At 34.3% G+C, this 17,990-nt stretch overlaps 1 protein-coding gene across 7 annotated transcripts in view; it reads left to right on the plus strand.

Moving 5' to 3' along the window:
* The window catches only part of PRR16 (proline rich 16), a 328,607-nt gene that overhangs the window by 57,880 nt on the left and 252,737 nt on the right, over window positions 1-17,990 (plus strand). For 2 of the 7 annotated variants that reach the window (XR_008525464.2, XM_054555863.2), the window contains exon 2: window positions 4,959-5,057. The exons of 4 other annotated variants lie outside the window; for them this stretch is intronic. Coding sequence is in view for 1 of the 3 variants with exons in the window: in XM_054555863.2 (XP_054411838.1) it covers window positions 4,959-5,057 (99 nt within the window). In the remaining 2 variants the exon portion in view is untranslated. Of the gene's footprint in view, window positions 1-4,958; window positions 5,058-6,293; window positions 6,367-17,990 lie in introns of all 7 variants that reach the window. One more of the 7 variants, XM_063724233.1, reaches the window with a different exon arrangement.

The raw sequence follows: 17,990 nt of genomic DNA on the forward strand, positions 1-17,990 counted from the left end.
TTTGCAATAATTTGCTCAGAATGATGGTTTCCAGCTTCATCCATATCCCTACAAAGGACATGAACTCATCCTTTTTTATAGCTGCATGGTATTCCATGGTGTATATGTGCCACATTTTCTTAATCTAGTCTATCATTGATAGACGTTTGGGTTGATTCCAAGTCTTTGCTATTGTGAATAGTACCACAATAAACATACGTGTGCATGTGTCTTTATAGCAGCATGATTTATAATCCTTTGGGTATACACCCAGTAATGGGATGGCTGGGTCAAATGGTATTTCTAGTTCTAGATCCCTGAGGAATAGCCACACTGTCTTCTACAATGGTTGAACTAGTTTACAGTCTCACCAACAGTGTAAAAGTGTTCCTATTTCTCCACATCGTCTCCAGCACCTGTTGTTTCCTGACTTTTTAATGATCACCATTCTAACTGGTGTGAGATGGTATCTCATTGTGGTTTTGATTTGCATTTCTCTGATGGCCAGTGATGATGAGCATTTTTTCATGTGTCTGTTGACTGCATAAATGTCTTCTTTTGAGAAGTGTCTGCTCATATCCTTTGCCCACTTTTTGTGAGGTTGTTTGATTTTTTCTTGTAAATTTGTTAAAGTTCTTTGTAGATTCTGGATATTAGCCCTTTGTCAGATGGGTAGATTGCAAACATTTTCTCCCATTCTGTAGGTTGAGAAGGAGTCTCATTCTGTCGCCCAGGCTGGAGTGCAGTGGTGCGATCTTGGCTCACTGCAAGCTCTGCCTCCTGGATTCACACCATTCTCCTGCCTCAGCCTCCTGAGTAGCTGGGACTACAGGCGCCCGCCACCACGCCTGGCTATATATATATATATTTTGTATTTTTAGTAGAGGCAGGGTTTCACCATGTTAGACAGGATGGTCTCGATCTCCTGACCTCGTGATCCTCCTGCCTCGGCCTCCCAAAATGCTGGCATTACAGGCATGAGCCACCGCACCCAGCCCAAAATCTCTTCTATCTTTAAATATATACTACATTGTTATTTGCTGTAGTCACCATACTTTGTTATCTGCTTTTTGACTTAATTTGGAATCATAGAGCATGTATCCCAGGCTCTAAGATTCTAAATTAACTTCAGAAGAGTTAACTGGAATGATTTGCTTTTAAATCTTTATTTGTTGCTATCTTATAGAGGCCAATTTCACTGCTTGTGCATTTTTGGAAAGTAGTCCATCTCATCATTACATTTATTTGTGGTTCTGATCTAATTTTAATAAATAGCTCAACACTGGTGTTGTGAAAATACTTGAAACTTTTTAAAGGTATAATTGCCTCTTAGATTAGATATATTTTGTTAGAATAATTTAGTTATAGCCTATGGTATTAAGTCTGTTACTTAATAGTTGACATCATCATTATTATTATTTTTTACTAATGAGGCAAGTACTGTCTTGAGTTGCAGATATGAACATTGCCATAGCAGAGTATAATACATTTATTTGTATTTTTGAGTATTATAAACAGCATTTAATGTCCATGTCAATGAATATGGTTTATTTTTATACTGTTTGTTTTATCCTTAAGTTATAGCAACATTCACTGAAGAAAAAATTATTTAAAATTCTGATTTAATTTTTATTTTCAAATTGAATTTTTTCTTTATACTAAACTATAAACATTATACTAAACTGTAAACATTACTACCTATAGTCAGTGACTTATTATGCTTAAAATTATATGTACATTTAAATTAATACATCTTTTCTAGTGAAAGTCGCTCTAAGTCAAAATTTTCAGAGTGAGTGTGTATATATGTACTGATATATTGAGTACTTTTAAACCAACTTATACCATAAAAGATTTAAGCTCATGTCAGAAACACTCTAATAAAAGTGGGACAAAGAAGAAATAGATAATTCAACCCAAGGGAAATATACAGAATTAATATTTGAAAAGCAGAGAGGGAAGAATGTTCATATGTAGACCCCAAGAGTCAATGTGGTAGTTGAATATGAACTTCGAACTTGGCTCTGCCTTTTCCAGGAGCCAAACTAGAAAGAGAAAACTGCTCAGTTATATAATATTCATTGTTAGAGTAATAGCATTATTTTCAATGTACACATGAGGAAACTAAGACACAGAAGTTTATGTAAACTGCTCAGTGGCACATAGCAGCTGGAACCAGGATTTCAACACTGCTAAGCTGACTTCTGTGTCTAAACTCCTAAAATCTTTCTGCAGGATATAGTTTTTAATATCTTCCCAAAATGTTCTTACAGAAAATATAGTACCAAAGTCTAGAGTTGTAGCCGAATTACCATTCTGAAAAACGTCCTTAGTGTATTTAATGCTAATTGAAATCATGCCTTTCTTTTTAATTCTTCCTTAGTAAAGATATAACATATCTAACGTACAAGCTACAAAATTAAGTATGACTGAATGGATTTTGATGTTTAGGAAATGCAGATACACATTTTTTTCATTGATATCCAAACTATTAGGTTGACAATTCAACTCATGAATATACAGAGTGGAAGAATGGTTACCATAGGCTGGGAAGGGTAGGGTGGGGAACAGGGGAGGAAGTGGGGATGGTTAATGGGTACAACATAGAGTTACATACAATAAATATCATCTAGTATTTGATAACACAACAGGATAACTTCAGTTAACAAGAATTTATGGTACATTTTAAATAGCTAAAAGTATAGTTGGGTTGTTTGTAACACAAAGAAGGGATAAATGCTTGAGGTGATGAATATCCCATTTACACTGATGTGATCATTATGCCTTGTATGCCTGTATCAAAATATCTCATATACCCTATAAATATATACACCTACTATGTACCCACAAATTTTTAAAATTAAAAAACCAAATAAACTATTAGGTTGAACATTTGAAATGCCTGGCAAAAAGGTTAACCATTTTTTACTGTATTGCTCAGCCTAATATTAGAAGAGTATCTTAAAATATGATAATATAAAAATGTCTTATTTGTTAGTAAGGTCATATGGAGGTTTCTTATAGTAGGTCCTTCAATCCTCTTTTGCCAGTCTATAAGTCTTCTTGAAAATATTTGGCATGATAACCTCTAGAAGGCAACTTGTCCTGGCAAGTCACTCTTTCTTATGAGAGTTTCCTTATTTCTAATGCAGTCTTACTGATATAAGGAAATAAATATACTTAATATGCTTTGTAAACTTCAAAGTGATATGTAAATATGAGAGGGCCCCATTATATATTTTAATATGTTAAATCGGGTTGTCTTCAAATTCACCAGACTCTTTTCAAATTCTTTCATTCTTAATGACTAGGCTACATGGACACATTATAGCTCCCTATTTCTGCCAGTTCTTCCATATCCAGGCTTGAACTTAATAAATTAAATATGAATTGTAGCTTCATTGTTGTTTCTTTCTTCTTTCCCTTTTAAATTTATGCTATCTTGCTGTATTTTAAGAATGTGTGCAAGCCATTTAAATCATATCTGGAACATAGCTTACTATAAATAAATATATTTATTAAATAGAAGTTTTATATAATACTGATCAGTTCCACATACTACTATGAATATACAATATTGACCTAATTTAAGAACACATATATTTCCTTTGGTAGCAACATCAATATTGCTTTTTTTTTTTTTTGTAACTCTTAGGCAGGAAATTCTGCTAGGTATTGTCAGGGACATTGTCTTGTGAAATTTTTACTTGAAAGTAATTAATGTAGATAAAATGGACAGACATGAAACAGGTAAAGAACATGTCAGTGCTTAAAGGTCATTAGTAGACCTTAAAACATAAGCCTTTAGGAGGACCCAGGATAGTTCAAAGGGTCAAGTTGGTGCAATAGATGTTGAGCACATTTTTTTTTTCTTTTTATTATTATTATTATTATTATTATTATTATTATTATTATAATACTTTAGGCTCTATGGTACATGTGCGCAACGTGCAGGTAAGTTACATATGTATACATGTGCCATGCTGGTGCGCTGCACCCACCAACTCGTCATCTAGCATTAGGTATATCTCCCAATGCTATCCCTCCCCCCTCCCCCATTTTTTAATGAGGCAACAAATTGATTATGATTATTAGGCAATGATAAGTTTTGCTCCCTGGTTCAACAATTAAAAAGAAGAAACAACATTTTTGGACAGGTGTTTCCCCAAGCAATAACAACAGATTAAACCAGATCTGAAGAAAAAAATTGATTTAATTCATTTTTGGCTAGGAAAGGGGCCGAGAAACAGTTAGATCCACAATCTCAGATCTAGTCTTTCTGTTCTGAGGTGGAAGTTTACCTATGGTATGAGCTGCAAAGTAACTATAGGTCATTCAACTGTATGAGCTGCAGAGTTGAATAACTCCCACAGGTACTGTGGGTCTGGATAATAAAGATCTCATCCTGTGGTCAGCTCCTTGTCATTAATATGTAAGCTTTGCAGACTTTTTCCTTTTCATACACCAGATTCCATTCCACCTGTCTTCTCCTTCCCAGTAAGAACACGAATTAGGCCATCTTAGCCTCTTGTTGTCATTTCTAAATCTATTCATATCATGACTTTCAGATCTGTGTTTAAATAAGCATTTATGTTATTTAAATATAATTGTATGCCATTTCTTTCTCTTTCTGAATTTGGAATACATTTCTGTGCCATTTGTATTTTCCCCTCAGGCAACAAATCCTGGCAATAACATGAATTATTGCCGTTCCCTCCTTCACTTACTCGTGTTATAGTGTATTACTGAGCTCAACTGTGTGTCCAGCCCTGGGTAGGGAACATAATTGGTAGTAGAGCCACTGCCACATGTATCAACTCTGCTCTCTACCAGAGATTGGAAATCACAAAATAATATTGTCTGGAAGTGCAATAGTTGGTTAAATCACACTCTTAAAATTTTGAATGCCCTGATCTCTGAAAAATCACAGCAAAGTAAAAAGATGAAAAAATATACAGTAATTATTTGTTGTTTCCCAGCATTCTGAGACTGTGTCTACGGGATTTCACCATGTTGGCCAGGACGGTCTCAATCTCCTGACCTGCCTGGCTCGGCCTCCCAAAGTGCTGGGATTACAGGTATGAGCCATCACTCCCAGCCCCTCCATAAATGTTTTAAGTATACAATATATTGTTGTTGACTATAGTGGCAATATTGTACAGCAGATCTGTAGAACTTAGTCATCTTGTTTAGCTGAAGCTTTATGCCCTGTGATTAGTAACTATTCAATTCTCCTCCCCCCAGGTCCTGTTGTTTATCATTCTACTCTTAGATTCTATGAATTTGACTCTTAGATACCTCATATAAGTGGAATCAAGTAGGGATCAGCAAACCTTTTTTGTAAAGGGCCAGATAGGAACTATTTTAGGCTTTGTGTCTGAGAGGCAAAATCACCAATATTCGTATAACAAACAAATTTCCACAAATTTTAATGATGAAATTCAAAATAATTGAGTCCAACTTTTTGTACATAAGTCTACTGATGAGAGTAACTGAGTTCTTTATTGGTGTGGTTAATGTTTTCCTTAATTATTGGTCAAACATAATATTCCCTATCATCAAATTGATTGCTAATGTTCAACTGTAAAAGCTATTCTTAGAGCTTATGGGCTGTACAAAACCAGGTGGCAGGCCTGATTTGGCACACAGCTGTGGTTTGCTGACCCTGGTCTTAAAGGATTAAGAAAGCAGGAGAGCTCTGAGACATTCTGATCAAATTAACATGCCAGCAAGTAACAGTTAAAGTAGCCTCAGGCTAATTTTGAGTTATGGAGTGAGAAGTATAGCTGTAATAGTGTCTGGACATATTTAGATGTAGAGTGCAATTGGAAACAAAATTTGGGAATATGCATGGGTTCCTGATTTCTAAAAGAAGGCTTTTGGATCTACAACTGAATTTCCTTTCGCTTTTTACACTTGCATGAGCGTTCTGCAAAGAGGCTAGACAGGGTTGACAAATGCCTTCCTATTTGAGTGTTCCCAGATATTGTGGCTGTTTTAGCAGAAGGGAGAGAATACATCAAAGGCAATGCCAAATGATGCTCATCTCAGTTCCTGCCTAGAAGTACATGCTAGCCTGGAAGGGAAATTGACAATAAGAATGGAAATTAACTTTGCCTTATGTATATGCCTAATGTAAAAACAATATGAAGAGGTGAAGGGAAATCCACAGATATTCCCCAGATTCCTTTCTTATAGTTTTTAAAGATCCCAAATTGAGTATTTGGTAAATACTAGTTTAGGTAAAAGTTAGAATGGAGAGGTGTACAGAAGTCTTAATAGTGATAGGATGTTTATATCCTCCTGTCATGCAGTGATGAACATCTTATGATCCTGGGATGGATAGAGAGAGTGTCATTTACCTGCTGCTGTGGCACATTCTGAAAGGTAGGTAGAATGGAGAAATCAGGTCAATAAATGGAATCCAAATATGTCATCAACCAAGACAAAAATACTTAGCTTTTTGAACTAAGTCAGCACCATGGAGAGTCAGAGGGAGGAAGACAGAGAGCAATAGTTGAGGAAAGTCAGGTGAAGTGTGGTAGATTTGGTGTTACCTTACGAAGACCTGCATTTCAGTGCAATTGAATGGTGATTGCCAGACACATTCTTTTGTAGGACTCAAGATACTGACCAGCTCTGGCAACTTTGCCATATTCTGGTGATGGGGTAGAGAAAAGAACCTGACATAACAGGGATGCTATGGAAAAGGAGAAAATGGGGAAAAATGTGGTATCTCAGAGGAAATACAAATAATCTGTAAATCAATTATGAATTTGAGCTCATTGAAGGCATCCAAGTTTCCAGCTGAGCCTTAGGGATCCAGTGCAGAATGGGGAAGGATGGGGACCTCAATTTTAAGAGTACAAAGGAGCTATAGTAGAGACCCCAAATCCAGAGGTGATTTATGGAAAGTTCAGTCTGAGCACAATGCAAGACCATGTTTTACTCCTGAAGCCTGAGAGGCAGGCTGAGGCAGCTGTCTAGAGACGGTTGACAGTCCCTAACACCCACACGCTGAATGGGGATGGACATACTGATGAGGAGTACAGGAGACAGATTATTATGGATTGCACAAATATCTAGAATAGTTTTGATGTTCTTCATAAGCTAGCTAAAACTATGAGCCCTTGTGAAAAGAGGCAATGTTTGGCTTACCCTGCCACAGATTTACTTGGCTGGTATTTTGTATCTTGAGTGGAAAATCATATTTTTCCATTTAATTAAATCATTATTTTTTTATGATTCAATTTTTGTCTCCTCCCTGAAAAACAAACTTAATCTCAACTTAGCAGCATTAGTTCTTAATATGTATTAAAACAGTACACTTCCACTGATGAAGAACAAGGCAACCAATCTTTACTATATTTGCTTTCCTCTTTATAGCATTAATTGAGAACCCACTAAATACCAGGTGATATGCTTGGGTTATAAAGATAAATATGACATGATTTCTGAATAAAATTGCTTTAGAAATTTTGTTAATTATGTTATGATCACTACTAGCGAAGAGATACATAAAATTGGTGCAGAGGCACAGGGGGATAGTAGCTACCTATTTTTTTCTTTCTGATAGTGTTCAACAATGGCTTATTGACAACTCAAATCATGTTTTAGACCATAAGTGTACTAAAATGATGTATGATGTGTCTTTATTTTTAAAAAGTATCTGTCTCTAAAACAAAAATTTGATTTTTCCTCTGTTAAACAACGAGAACACTACATAACCTTCTTGGTTATATAACAAACTCTGGTGATATTTATCTATTTGAATTAAGTGCAAAAATTCCTGCTGGGCATTTACTATCACAGAGTGCATCAGCTTTCATGGCTTGAGAACTGTTCCTGTTCAAATCAGCTTGATGAGGGGTGAAATAGGACAGGGAAAAAATCCTTAAACATCCACTTGAAAAATGTGGCAAGGAAGGTAAGGACAAACTTTGGTAGTGACTGTGAGTCTAAGGATTTAAGAATAGAGTATTTTTAACCCCTTTTGTTGGTTTGTATTAAAATAGAATAATTGTCAAAGGTTCTAGTTACCATGGTAACTTACCATATTTCAAGAGCATGTAAGTAAAGTCACTCTTATAAGACCAGAAAATATTAAACACAATACAACAGGCTTTTTTTTTCTTTTTTAACATTAACTTTTTTACTACGCAAAAATAATATAAAATTGAGTTTTGGGTGCTGGGAGGAAATGAGAAAAAGAAAGTGCGTTGTAACATATTTGTTTCACTTTTTATGAAGTTTATATTCTTAAAACAATTTTTCTGTCATATAGCAAGCTAACAAGACCTATTTAAGAATCAAGTACACACATTTCTCATGTAAAAAATGTTGACCTTGTAAATATGCTACAGACATATATATGTGTGTGTGTGTATATATGCAGTGCTTATATATATAGAATATATAATATTATATATTAGCAAGGAATTGTGCTGTTTTACCTGAAGTGTGTGTAAATATATATATATATTTATTTATATTTATATTTTACTACACACACTACATGTAAAACAGTTAGCACAATTCTTTCCCAGAGTAAGCCCTCAGTATACATGAATGTCAGTAATTCTCTACTTGCCCAATCTCCTTTTCCTTCTGACTTCTCCTCTCTTTTTGTTTGTCCATCATTCACTTTCTTTCATTATATCTCTGTGTACTTTTTGTTTTGTAGTCCCCCATATTGCCTCTTAATTTCTTTTTTGTTTGTTTCATTGTTTTCCTGTAAATACTTTTGTTTTTCTTAACTGATTAAAAAATTAGATTAAGTGTGAGAGACTAGCATGAAACTAGTGCTAGGATAACTTGATGGTCATAAAGCAGCATATTGTTAAAACAGTGTAATTGAGCAGCATTTGATTCTGGATGAGGTGAAGTATAGGAGACATTGGGAAGATGGGTAAGAGAAAGGGACAGTAGGGTGAAATTAGTTCAAAGGAGAAAGGTAAAGGTTATTTGAGGGATAGGAAAGAGACTGCCTGGCATCACTCAGGGTGGAAGTTTCTGTTTTCTCATCTAAGCCAGGAAGCTTAAGACAATCCCTGCTACCAAAATAGTAGAAGGATTTAGTATGAGGCTTTATTTGAGTAAGATAGAATCTTACAATTTTACCTATGTCATTTCATGAAGTGCATACCTTAGTGCAACAAAAGTTAGAAACAGAAATAGATATACAGTTGGTAAAAATAATTGAAATATAAAAGATATGCACTGGCAGCCTCTTCTTTCTGCCAGATCAAACATTCTCATTGCTTAGCTTGACTTTCTCTGTATTCAAATTATACTAGCTCGGAAAACTAGGTAGTTTAAAAACCCAGATTACAAGTTGTCTGTTCCCATGCATAGGAAGTAAAACTGTCCACCATGAACCTTTGTAGAATATAACATTTTTTCCCTCTTTAGTGATGGTAGTTTTATGGCAAATGATAGGTTGCCATATTTTCCTTTTTAGTGGTGGTAGTTTGATGGCAAATGACTTAAATTATCCTATTGTTTTACCATGGATAGGGTTGTTTAGGGGGAGTAGCTCAGATCTATAAAAGGATAGTTTGGGGGAGCTTGCTGGCTTCTTCCACACCCTGTAAAGCCCCAGACAGCCAGGGGTCATTGTGACCTAAATGCAGGATGAGCTGTAGTGAGATACAGCATGCCTGGTATCCAGCTTTTCATCCATAATGCCAGTCACTCCCAAATAAACGGAACCAATCAACTGATGCATGCATTCTCTAGCAGGTCATTCCAGGTAAGCTACATTTGTGGTGTTTTCCTGTATGAAGTTAGTTGACTCTTTTGATTTCCATCTTCCTGTTTGTATCTTCATTTATTTAGGTGGCTTTGTTTTTGACATTTTGCCATTGTCACTATCTAAATGATACTTCACAACTCCCTAGATTGGCATGCATTTGATAGAGAAGAACACAAGCAAAAATCACAGAAAAGGAATATCTCCTAAGCAGAATGATAAATTATAAATATTTACTCTGTACACATATATTTAAATACGTAAATATGCTACAAAGCATAATTAACTTATTGACATAACTGCTGAGCTATTGTATAGTAAGTTGATGAGACAGTGATACAAGTGTTGTTAATTAGCATGTAATGCATTGAAGACAATGATATCCAACTTGTTAATAGTTAATTAGAGAGCTAATGATAAAGAAGCTCCATTAGAAATTCCCTTTTTGGTTATGTTTGGGCTCTCTTCTCATATTATGAAAAAGTTAGCATGAATTGCATTTTTTTATCAACAGAGAAAATGAAAATAAAATTTATATGCTGATTGTACAATATGTTCTCAAAATCATAAAATCCTATGGGTTGCGATCCAGGGAAACTAATGTTGCCCAATTCCTTTCTTAGGCAAGATTACACAGCAATATGCTTATCCGGCCATGCCATTTTAGGTAAAGATATGATACAAGTGTTTGGAAAATTTTCTGTATTTATTACTTATATATAGTTTGTTTAGGAAAACTACCTATAGTTCCTTTGAAGGATATTAAGATAATTTTTCTCCTTGAATTTACATAGTAGTCTTTAAAATTATTTAAGTTTATGGGCTAGCTTTTATCAAGCACTAGTAGGATAACTATCCCTGAGTGCTATGGATGTTAAATAAGAAAAAAACAACAAAATTTACACTCCTTTATAGATATAATTAAATTAATTAGAATAATATTTGTTGAATCTTATATGACATCAGACTTTATAGGAATTCTTAATAATTTCATTTTTCTGGTTTTGAGAATTTTCCTAATACAAACCATTGTTCCTTGGACTAAAGTGGTTAAAAGTCTTATAATGTACAATATTGCACTGAAGGATCTTAGAAGAAATTTGAAATATTCAGTTTTCTCTTTCAAGAATATTAACTTTATTTTTTATTAGGAAGCATACAGGATTTTATTGGAAATTTTATTTTTTAAGAATCAACTTTTAATTGTATAAGAATTTTTAGGAAAAAATCCACATACTAGAGAAATGACAAAGAAGCAAAAACCTATCCCAAAAGCCATTTAACCCCAAAAAGTAATTAGTAACTTTCTGTAAATGTCCTTACAGAAACTTTTCTCTATACAAATAAAATGAATAGAATGAGTGGACCTGGGTAATGTCGCTTTACCTTTTAGTGCTTCTGGGTCATTCTAGCTCAGAGCAGTAGTTTCTCTGAAGCCACAGGCAGATTATTTCTTCCTTGCTTTTTCATCCCCCCTTCACCTCTGGCTGTTTCCACCTTGGGGGGCTATGGCAACTGCACTCTAGGTGTCAGATAGAAGATAATAGGATAGTTTACTCTATAATTCATTGTTCCTGCCCTTTTGGAGTGATCTAGAGTTCTGAAGAGAAATTTTCATGTGTTTTCTCTTCATCCACTGAATACGTCTTCAAGGAATCAAATTTAGTAATTACAAATCAACCTAATCTTCCACATGAAATATTTATTGGGTGTCTATTATGTGCTAGGCATTGTTGTAGGGACTTGGAGATATATCAGTAAATTAAGCAGACAACGATTCTAGCTCTGTTGGGGCTTAAAATTTAAAAGGGGAGATGGACATTAAACAATAACCATAATACATCTGTAAATTATATAGCATTTTAGAAAATGATAAGTACTGTGAAAAAAGAAAGGTGAACTGGCATGAAGGGGATTTGAGTGCTAAGGCAGGGGTAGGGATAAGTGCTATTTTCAGTAGAATAATTGTGGAAAACGTGGTGCTTGAACAAAGATTTTAAGGCCAGGGAGTTGGCCATGTGACTATCTTTGGGAAAAACATTCTATCCAGTAAAACCACCAGGGAAAAGTTTCCAAAGCAGGAGCATGCCTGGTATATTCAAGGAAGCTTGTGTGGCTGAAACAGAGGGAGATGTTTTCACTAGGAGATGAAAACAAAAAGGCAGCAAGAGTCTGTCCACTGGCTGTTGCAGTCCTTGCAAAACTTTTAACTTTTCTCGGAGTGAAATAGGGGACTACTTCAGACTGTTAAGTAGAACAACACATGATCCGAATTACATTTTTAAAGATCATTCTAATATTTGTGTTGAAAACAGCCTGCAGGTAGTGAGAAGTGGCTGGGTGCTGGTTATGTGTTGAAAGTATAACAAGGCTTCCTGAGAGATTGGAATCCAAGGTGAATTCAAGTTTTGTGGCCTGAGCATTTTTAGGTGCCTCCATTAAGATGGAGAAGGCTGCATGTGGGACAGGTATGGAGATAAATCAGGAGTTCAGGTTTTAACAGGTAGAGATTGAATTGCTTATTAGACATCCACATAGACATCTTGAATAAGCAATTGTATAAACAATTTAAGAGCTTGTGGCAGAGATCTGAAAGAGAGATATAAATTTGGTTGCCATTGGCAAATGGATACTCTTTATTTAAAGCCATAAAACTAATGAGATCACTAAGAGAGAGAGAGCAGATTGAGTCTGGGGCATTCAGCATTAGGAGAATGAGTACCTGCCCCACACACATCTATTGGTTTTTGAATATCTTAAAAAATATTGTATTATATATAATATATTATAAATAATATATAATATAAATAATATATTATATATTATAATATATAATATTATATGTAATATATATTATAATATATATTATAATATATAATATTATAAATATTATATTATATATAATATAAATAAAATATTATATTTTTCCTTTATCTATTACATTCCAATATTCCTTCTTTGATAATATGTATATATAAGGGATATAAATGTGCTATTCACAGCACCTAATAGAAATGCTCATGTTAGACTCAAGTCTAACAACTGTTTTACACTCTACTGCACTTAAAGTATCCTATTGTATCTTTTTTGTATATATCATTTTATAGATGGAATGTATCTTTTTTGTGTATATCATTTTATAGATGGAATTGTGAATCTATCTGTACTTAAAAATGTATTATCTGTCACCTTATTTCTATCTCTGACCTTTTTCTTCTCTCCTTACACACTCAACGTAAGTGACTCCACCATTTTGTTTTCAGTATATTTCTAAAGATTCAGTGAATTTCCAAAGATTGTCTTAAAACATATCTTTATAATGTAAAATCTTTGCATGTTTGTTGCCTCTATGTATTTAGACGTGAGCCTCAACTGGCCAAGTTAGAGAGGAGAGAAATACAGTTTCTTAAGTCATGTAAGTATGTGTAATATAAAAAAATTTACATGAAAGATTTTGATTTTATTGGTAGTTGAAGTGTTTATTGTTTTAGAAATGACATTATATTGAACTAAATATTTTATCAGGACTTTGCAGGGCATAATTATTTTTAAAAGTATGTATTGTGATGAGTAACATACATGCATCTAAATAATGTAATGAACCAGATTGTAAGGGATATGTAATTGAAATGATTATTTGAATTCACTTTACACGTGTGTGTGCGTGTGTGTGTGTAAAAGCTTCTGTGAGGATGCTGTTGTCTATTGCTTTGCTCCTGTCCTCAAAGTCATGAATAGCATTGCAGATTTTCGCAATAATTTATTTACTGAGTATTATCATGATGAAGAATAATATGTTTTGTAAGATATTTTTAAAAAACTTTTTATTTTGAAAGGTTTTTAATCACAGAGAATTTGTACAATTAGTAATTGGAATTCTTGTGTACCCAAATTCCTCAAATGTTAATATTTTACCAATTTACTTTATTCCGTCTTTCTTACTCTGTAATTGTTTTATCAAAACATTGGTAGTAATTTGTATACCTGATGCCCCTTTAACTCTTAACTATGTTTGTGTACAGTTTCCATAGAATAAGGACTTTCACTTACATATAACAACAACACACTTACCAAGATTAAGAAACTAACACTTCCTGGGTGCAGTGGTTTATGCCTGCAATCCCAGCACTTTGGGAGGCCAAAGCGGGAGGATCGCTTGAGCTCGAGAGTTCAAAATCAGCCTGGCCAACATGGTGAAATCACGTCTCTACTAAAAATACAAAAATTATCCAGGTGTGGTGGCTCACTCCTGTAATCCCAGCTATTTGGGAGGCTGAAGCATGGGAATTGCTTGAGTCTGGGAGGCGGAGGTTGCAATGAGCCAAGATTGTGCCACTATACTCAGCCCGAGTGACAGAGTGAGATCCTGTCAAAAAACAAACAAACAAAAAACTTGGCCAGGCACGAGGGCTCACTCTTTTAATCCCAGCACTTTGGGAGGCCGAGGCAAGAGGATGTCTTGAGCCCAGGAGTTCAAGACCAGCCTGGGCAATATAGTGAGATTCCATCTCTATTTTAATAAAAGAAAGAAATTATTAAAAAAGAAATGAACATTTATACAATACTATTATGTGGTCTATAGACCTTTGCCAAATTTCACCATTTATCTCATGTTTAGTCACTAACCACACATCATTTACTTTCATTTAGTGACCAACCTTGTTTATAAAATATCACATCAACTGGTGCTGGTGTTTAGTTACAGAATTGTGATAGTTGGCATAGTTAGTTAGCAAATGACATTGTGTGTGTAACCTCTCTGTGATCAGCAGAGTGAGAGTTGTTACTGCTTGGATCTCCTTAGTAACCAATTGATTTAAATATTAGTGATGCACTCACTGATTCCCATAATGCTGGGAACCTAGCAATAGAATTCACAAGTAATTCATCTATGGAAGCAGTAGTCATCTATAAACCTCAGCTGCAAAAATTTGTGCTGGTTGTGGTCACCTCTTTTTTAGTGCTACAATATTGCACATATTTTCTATTACAATAAACTTTATAAAGTTACTTTATTTTTCCAGTTAAATATTTGACACTATCTAGTTCAAAGACTCGTACAGATGAAATGTCCGAAAATGTCTCCTCTTTTTTTTTAAAAAAATGAAGTGCACATATACATTGTATAGTTTACACAAAACGTATATGAATGAATGAAGAGAAAACATGTTCATGAGAAAGGATGGCAGTTTTGTTACGTGGAAAAAGGTGTGATATATGTTTACATTTTAGTACATCTACCTCTGTCCTCATTGGGCACTGATGAATTAAGTCAGAATACTAGGATTACCTACTGTCTGCCTTTTATCCACTAATATAGGCCCCTTTTCTTTAAGATTTACTTAGATTAATGTTTTTAATCTGAGCGATTAGCACTGTAATGTGATTGATAATTATTTGATTCAAATATAATTTTAAAAATATACATCATGGAATACTATGCAACCATAAAAAAGAACAAGATCGTGTCTTTTGTGGGAGCATGTGTAGAGCTGGAGGCTACTATCCTTAGCAGATTAGCACAGGAACAGAAAACCAAATACTGCATTTTCTCACTTATAAGCAGGAGCTAAATGTCGAGAACTCATGAACACAAAGGAGGGAACAATACACTGGGATCTACTTTAGGATGGAGGGTGAGAGGAAGGAGAGGAGCAGAAAAAATAACTATTGGGTACTAGGCTTAATACCTGGGTCATGGAATAATCTGTACAACAAACCCTCAAGACATGAGTTTACCTATATAACAAACCCGCACATGTACCCCGAACCTAAAATAAAAGTTAAAATGTTAACCATATAAAAATCCCAGAAAAACATTCATTTATGAATTGAATTTGAATACATGGAAAATTACAAGTATATTTGTTTTACTAAATTAACTCTTAAAATAAAACTTTCCCTATTATGTCTGGGCATATATTTAGCACTTTTGAAAGAGGTGTTATTAACTAGACTAGGGTATAATGTTACATTTGCTTAATTTTCCACCATATAAAATTCCTCAATTACTACAGTACACATGTTGCATACCAGGCAAAACTCAGTGAATCTCCAGCAAGTATTGCACAAATGTTACCCATACCAATATAAAAATATTTTATTCATTGTACTAGTGGTTATTATTATATTGGAAGCTTCCCCCCACCCCCAACCCCCACACCAATTGCTATTAAGCTAAATGAGCTGTATTTGGCCAAGCAAGATTATAGAATTAACTTGCCCATGACTGAAGTTAAAGTGCTATTAGTGGAAGTGAAATGAAATTGGAGACAGCAAAAAATAAATTGTTTTTAAACTTTCGAATAATTTTGTAGTCAGAGATGGTGACCCATATAACTTGGAATTTTTAATGTTATTTATAATATAAGCATAATATTAAAAGATATTTTGAAACATACTTTCTGCTAAATAAAGAGATTAAGACTGAGTTGTCTATTCATTGATTTCATTTATGTTGAATACTTAATATTTAGAAAATACAAGCAAGTTATTATTGTTTCCATTTTAAATTTGAACAAGATATTTCTACCATCCTCTTTCAAGCTACTGGTTTAGTTTAATTGATAAGTATTCTGAGATTTTTAAGAGAAGCTCTTGAGAAAACATAGCATTTTCAGTTGTATATCTGTGAGTCAGGATTTGTCACTACTTTGCAACCAAAATGGAATCCACACGTAATTTGTCTATAGAAACAGCAGTCATCTATAAACCTCAACTGCAAAATTTTGTTGTTAAAATACATGTAATTCAATTTATTGGATACACATACTGCAATTTCGAACTTACAAACATTAATATATGCTATTAAAATGCCACTTTTAGTGGAGATTTAGGGGATCAAATAAAGGTTTCTTCTGTTAAAACATTTTGATAACTGCTTGGTGGCTTGAATTTCTCAGAAATAAAAGAAGTACAGGTCTACAGGGTGCTTTTATAAACTGAAAGCATCTTCAGCATTTGCATTAATGTGTTGCAATTGCAGAAAAAAGAAGGTTGTCCTTGCTTCCCACACTCTCCTAAATGGTTCCAAATAATCCTGTTCTTTAAGGTATCAGTCATCTGAATTACCTCACTGCTCTCTTTCCCAGTAGTTATAGTTGGGCCTGGAGTAGGATGAGCATGTGCAGCCTGCTTAGGGCTACTGCTGGGAGAAAGTGTTGGCTGCTGACTAGCAATTGCATCATGAGTTTGTTCCCTGGAGGAAGATTGTGAAAAAATGGGTGAAGTAAAATACAGAGAAAGAAAATTGGTATGAAGGAAAATGGCTAAATTAGGAGCAGACGAGACCACTCCAAGGACAGAGAAGGTACTTGGGCTGCTGAGAAAACAGAAAGGAGTGGCTCAGTATGGCTGTTAGCATTTTGTGAAATTTCTGACAGGCAGCTTTGAGGCCATTTCTACACCATAAAGAGAAAAACTGATGGAGGTTCTCATGAATATTTTCTTTTGAAGAATGCTAGGTTTTTAAAATCATGGTATTGACAAAACAAAGAAACAGTAAATATTATTTTATAATAATATTTTTCCTGGAAGATTAAAAATATTTTAAATTAATATCAAATATTTAAAATAATAACAACAAAGAAACCAAAGCCAAGAAGTAATGCCCACAGATATTCCAAAGGATTTTAATATAGATTTTATTCTGAAATTTATTTAAATTACTCTTAAATAATTATTGAATAGCCATCTAATACTTTAGTGGATTTATATGTTATCTTCAGGAAAAATTTTGCTGTGGATGGGAAGAGGGTGAATAATAGAAAACAACCTATCGGGTATTATACTGATTACCAAGTGACAAAATCATCTGTATACCAAACCCCTGAGACATGCAATTTACCCATGTAACAAACCTGCACATGTGCCCCTTGAACCTGAAATAGAACTTGAAAAGAAAAAAAAAAATGCTATCCGTGTCAGTAAAAAAGGGTGTAGGAAGAGCATTTTGAGTCATGAGATTCTTGTATTATTCATTGGTTAATGAGTATTTAAATTATCAGTTGTGTATAATGTAATTGGATGTTGTGAAAAGCACTGTATGAATATTAGTTTTTTTTCTTTTTTTTTGGATGAGTAGTTAACATGTGTAATGGTAGAGATGACTGAGTCATTTTTAGAGCCTATTGTGTTTTATATTATAGGTTGTTGCTGTTTCAAAATCCCTTTTTGGTTGAAATTCATGCCTGGCACTTTTAAAGCCTGAGAGTACAGCTGCCTTTCCAGAGGCTCATACCTGGGTAGAGCTTGCCACGTT

Source organism: Pongo abelii, chromosome 4 (genome assembly GCF_028885655.2).
Source record: "Pongo abelii isolate AG06213 chromosome 4, NHGRI_mPonAbe1-v2.0_pri, whole genome shotgun sequence".
NCBI classification, from domain to species: domain Eukaryota; kingdom Metazoa; phylum Chordata; class Mammalia; order Primates; family Hominidae; genus Pongo; species Pongo abelii.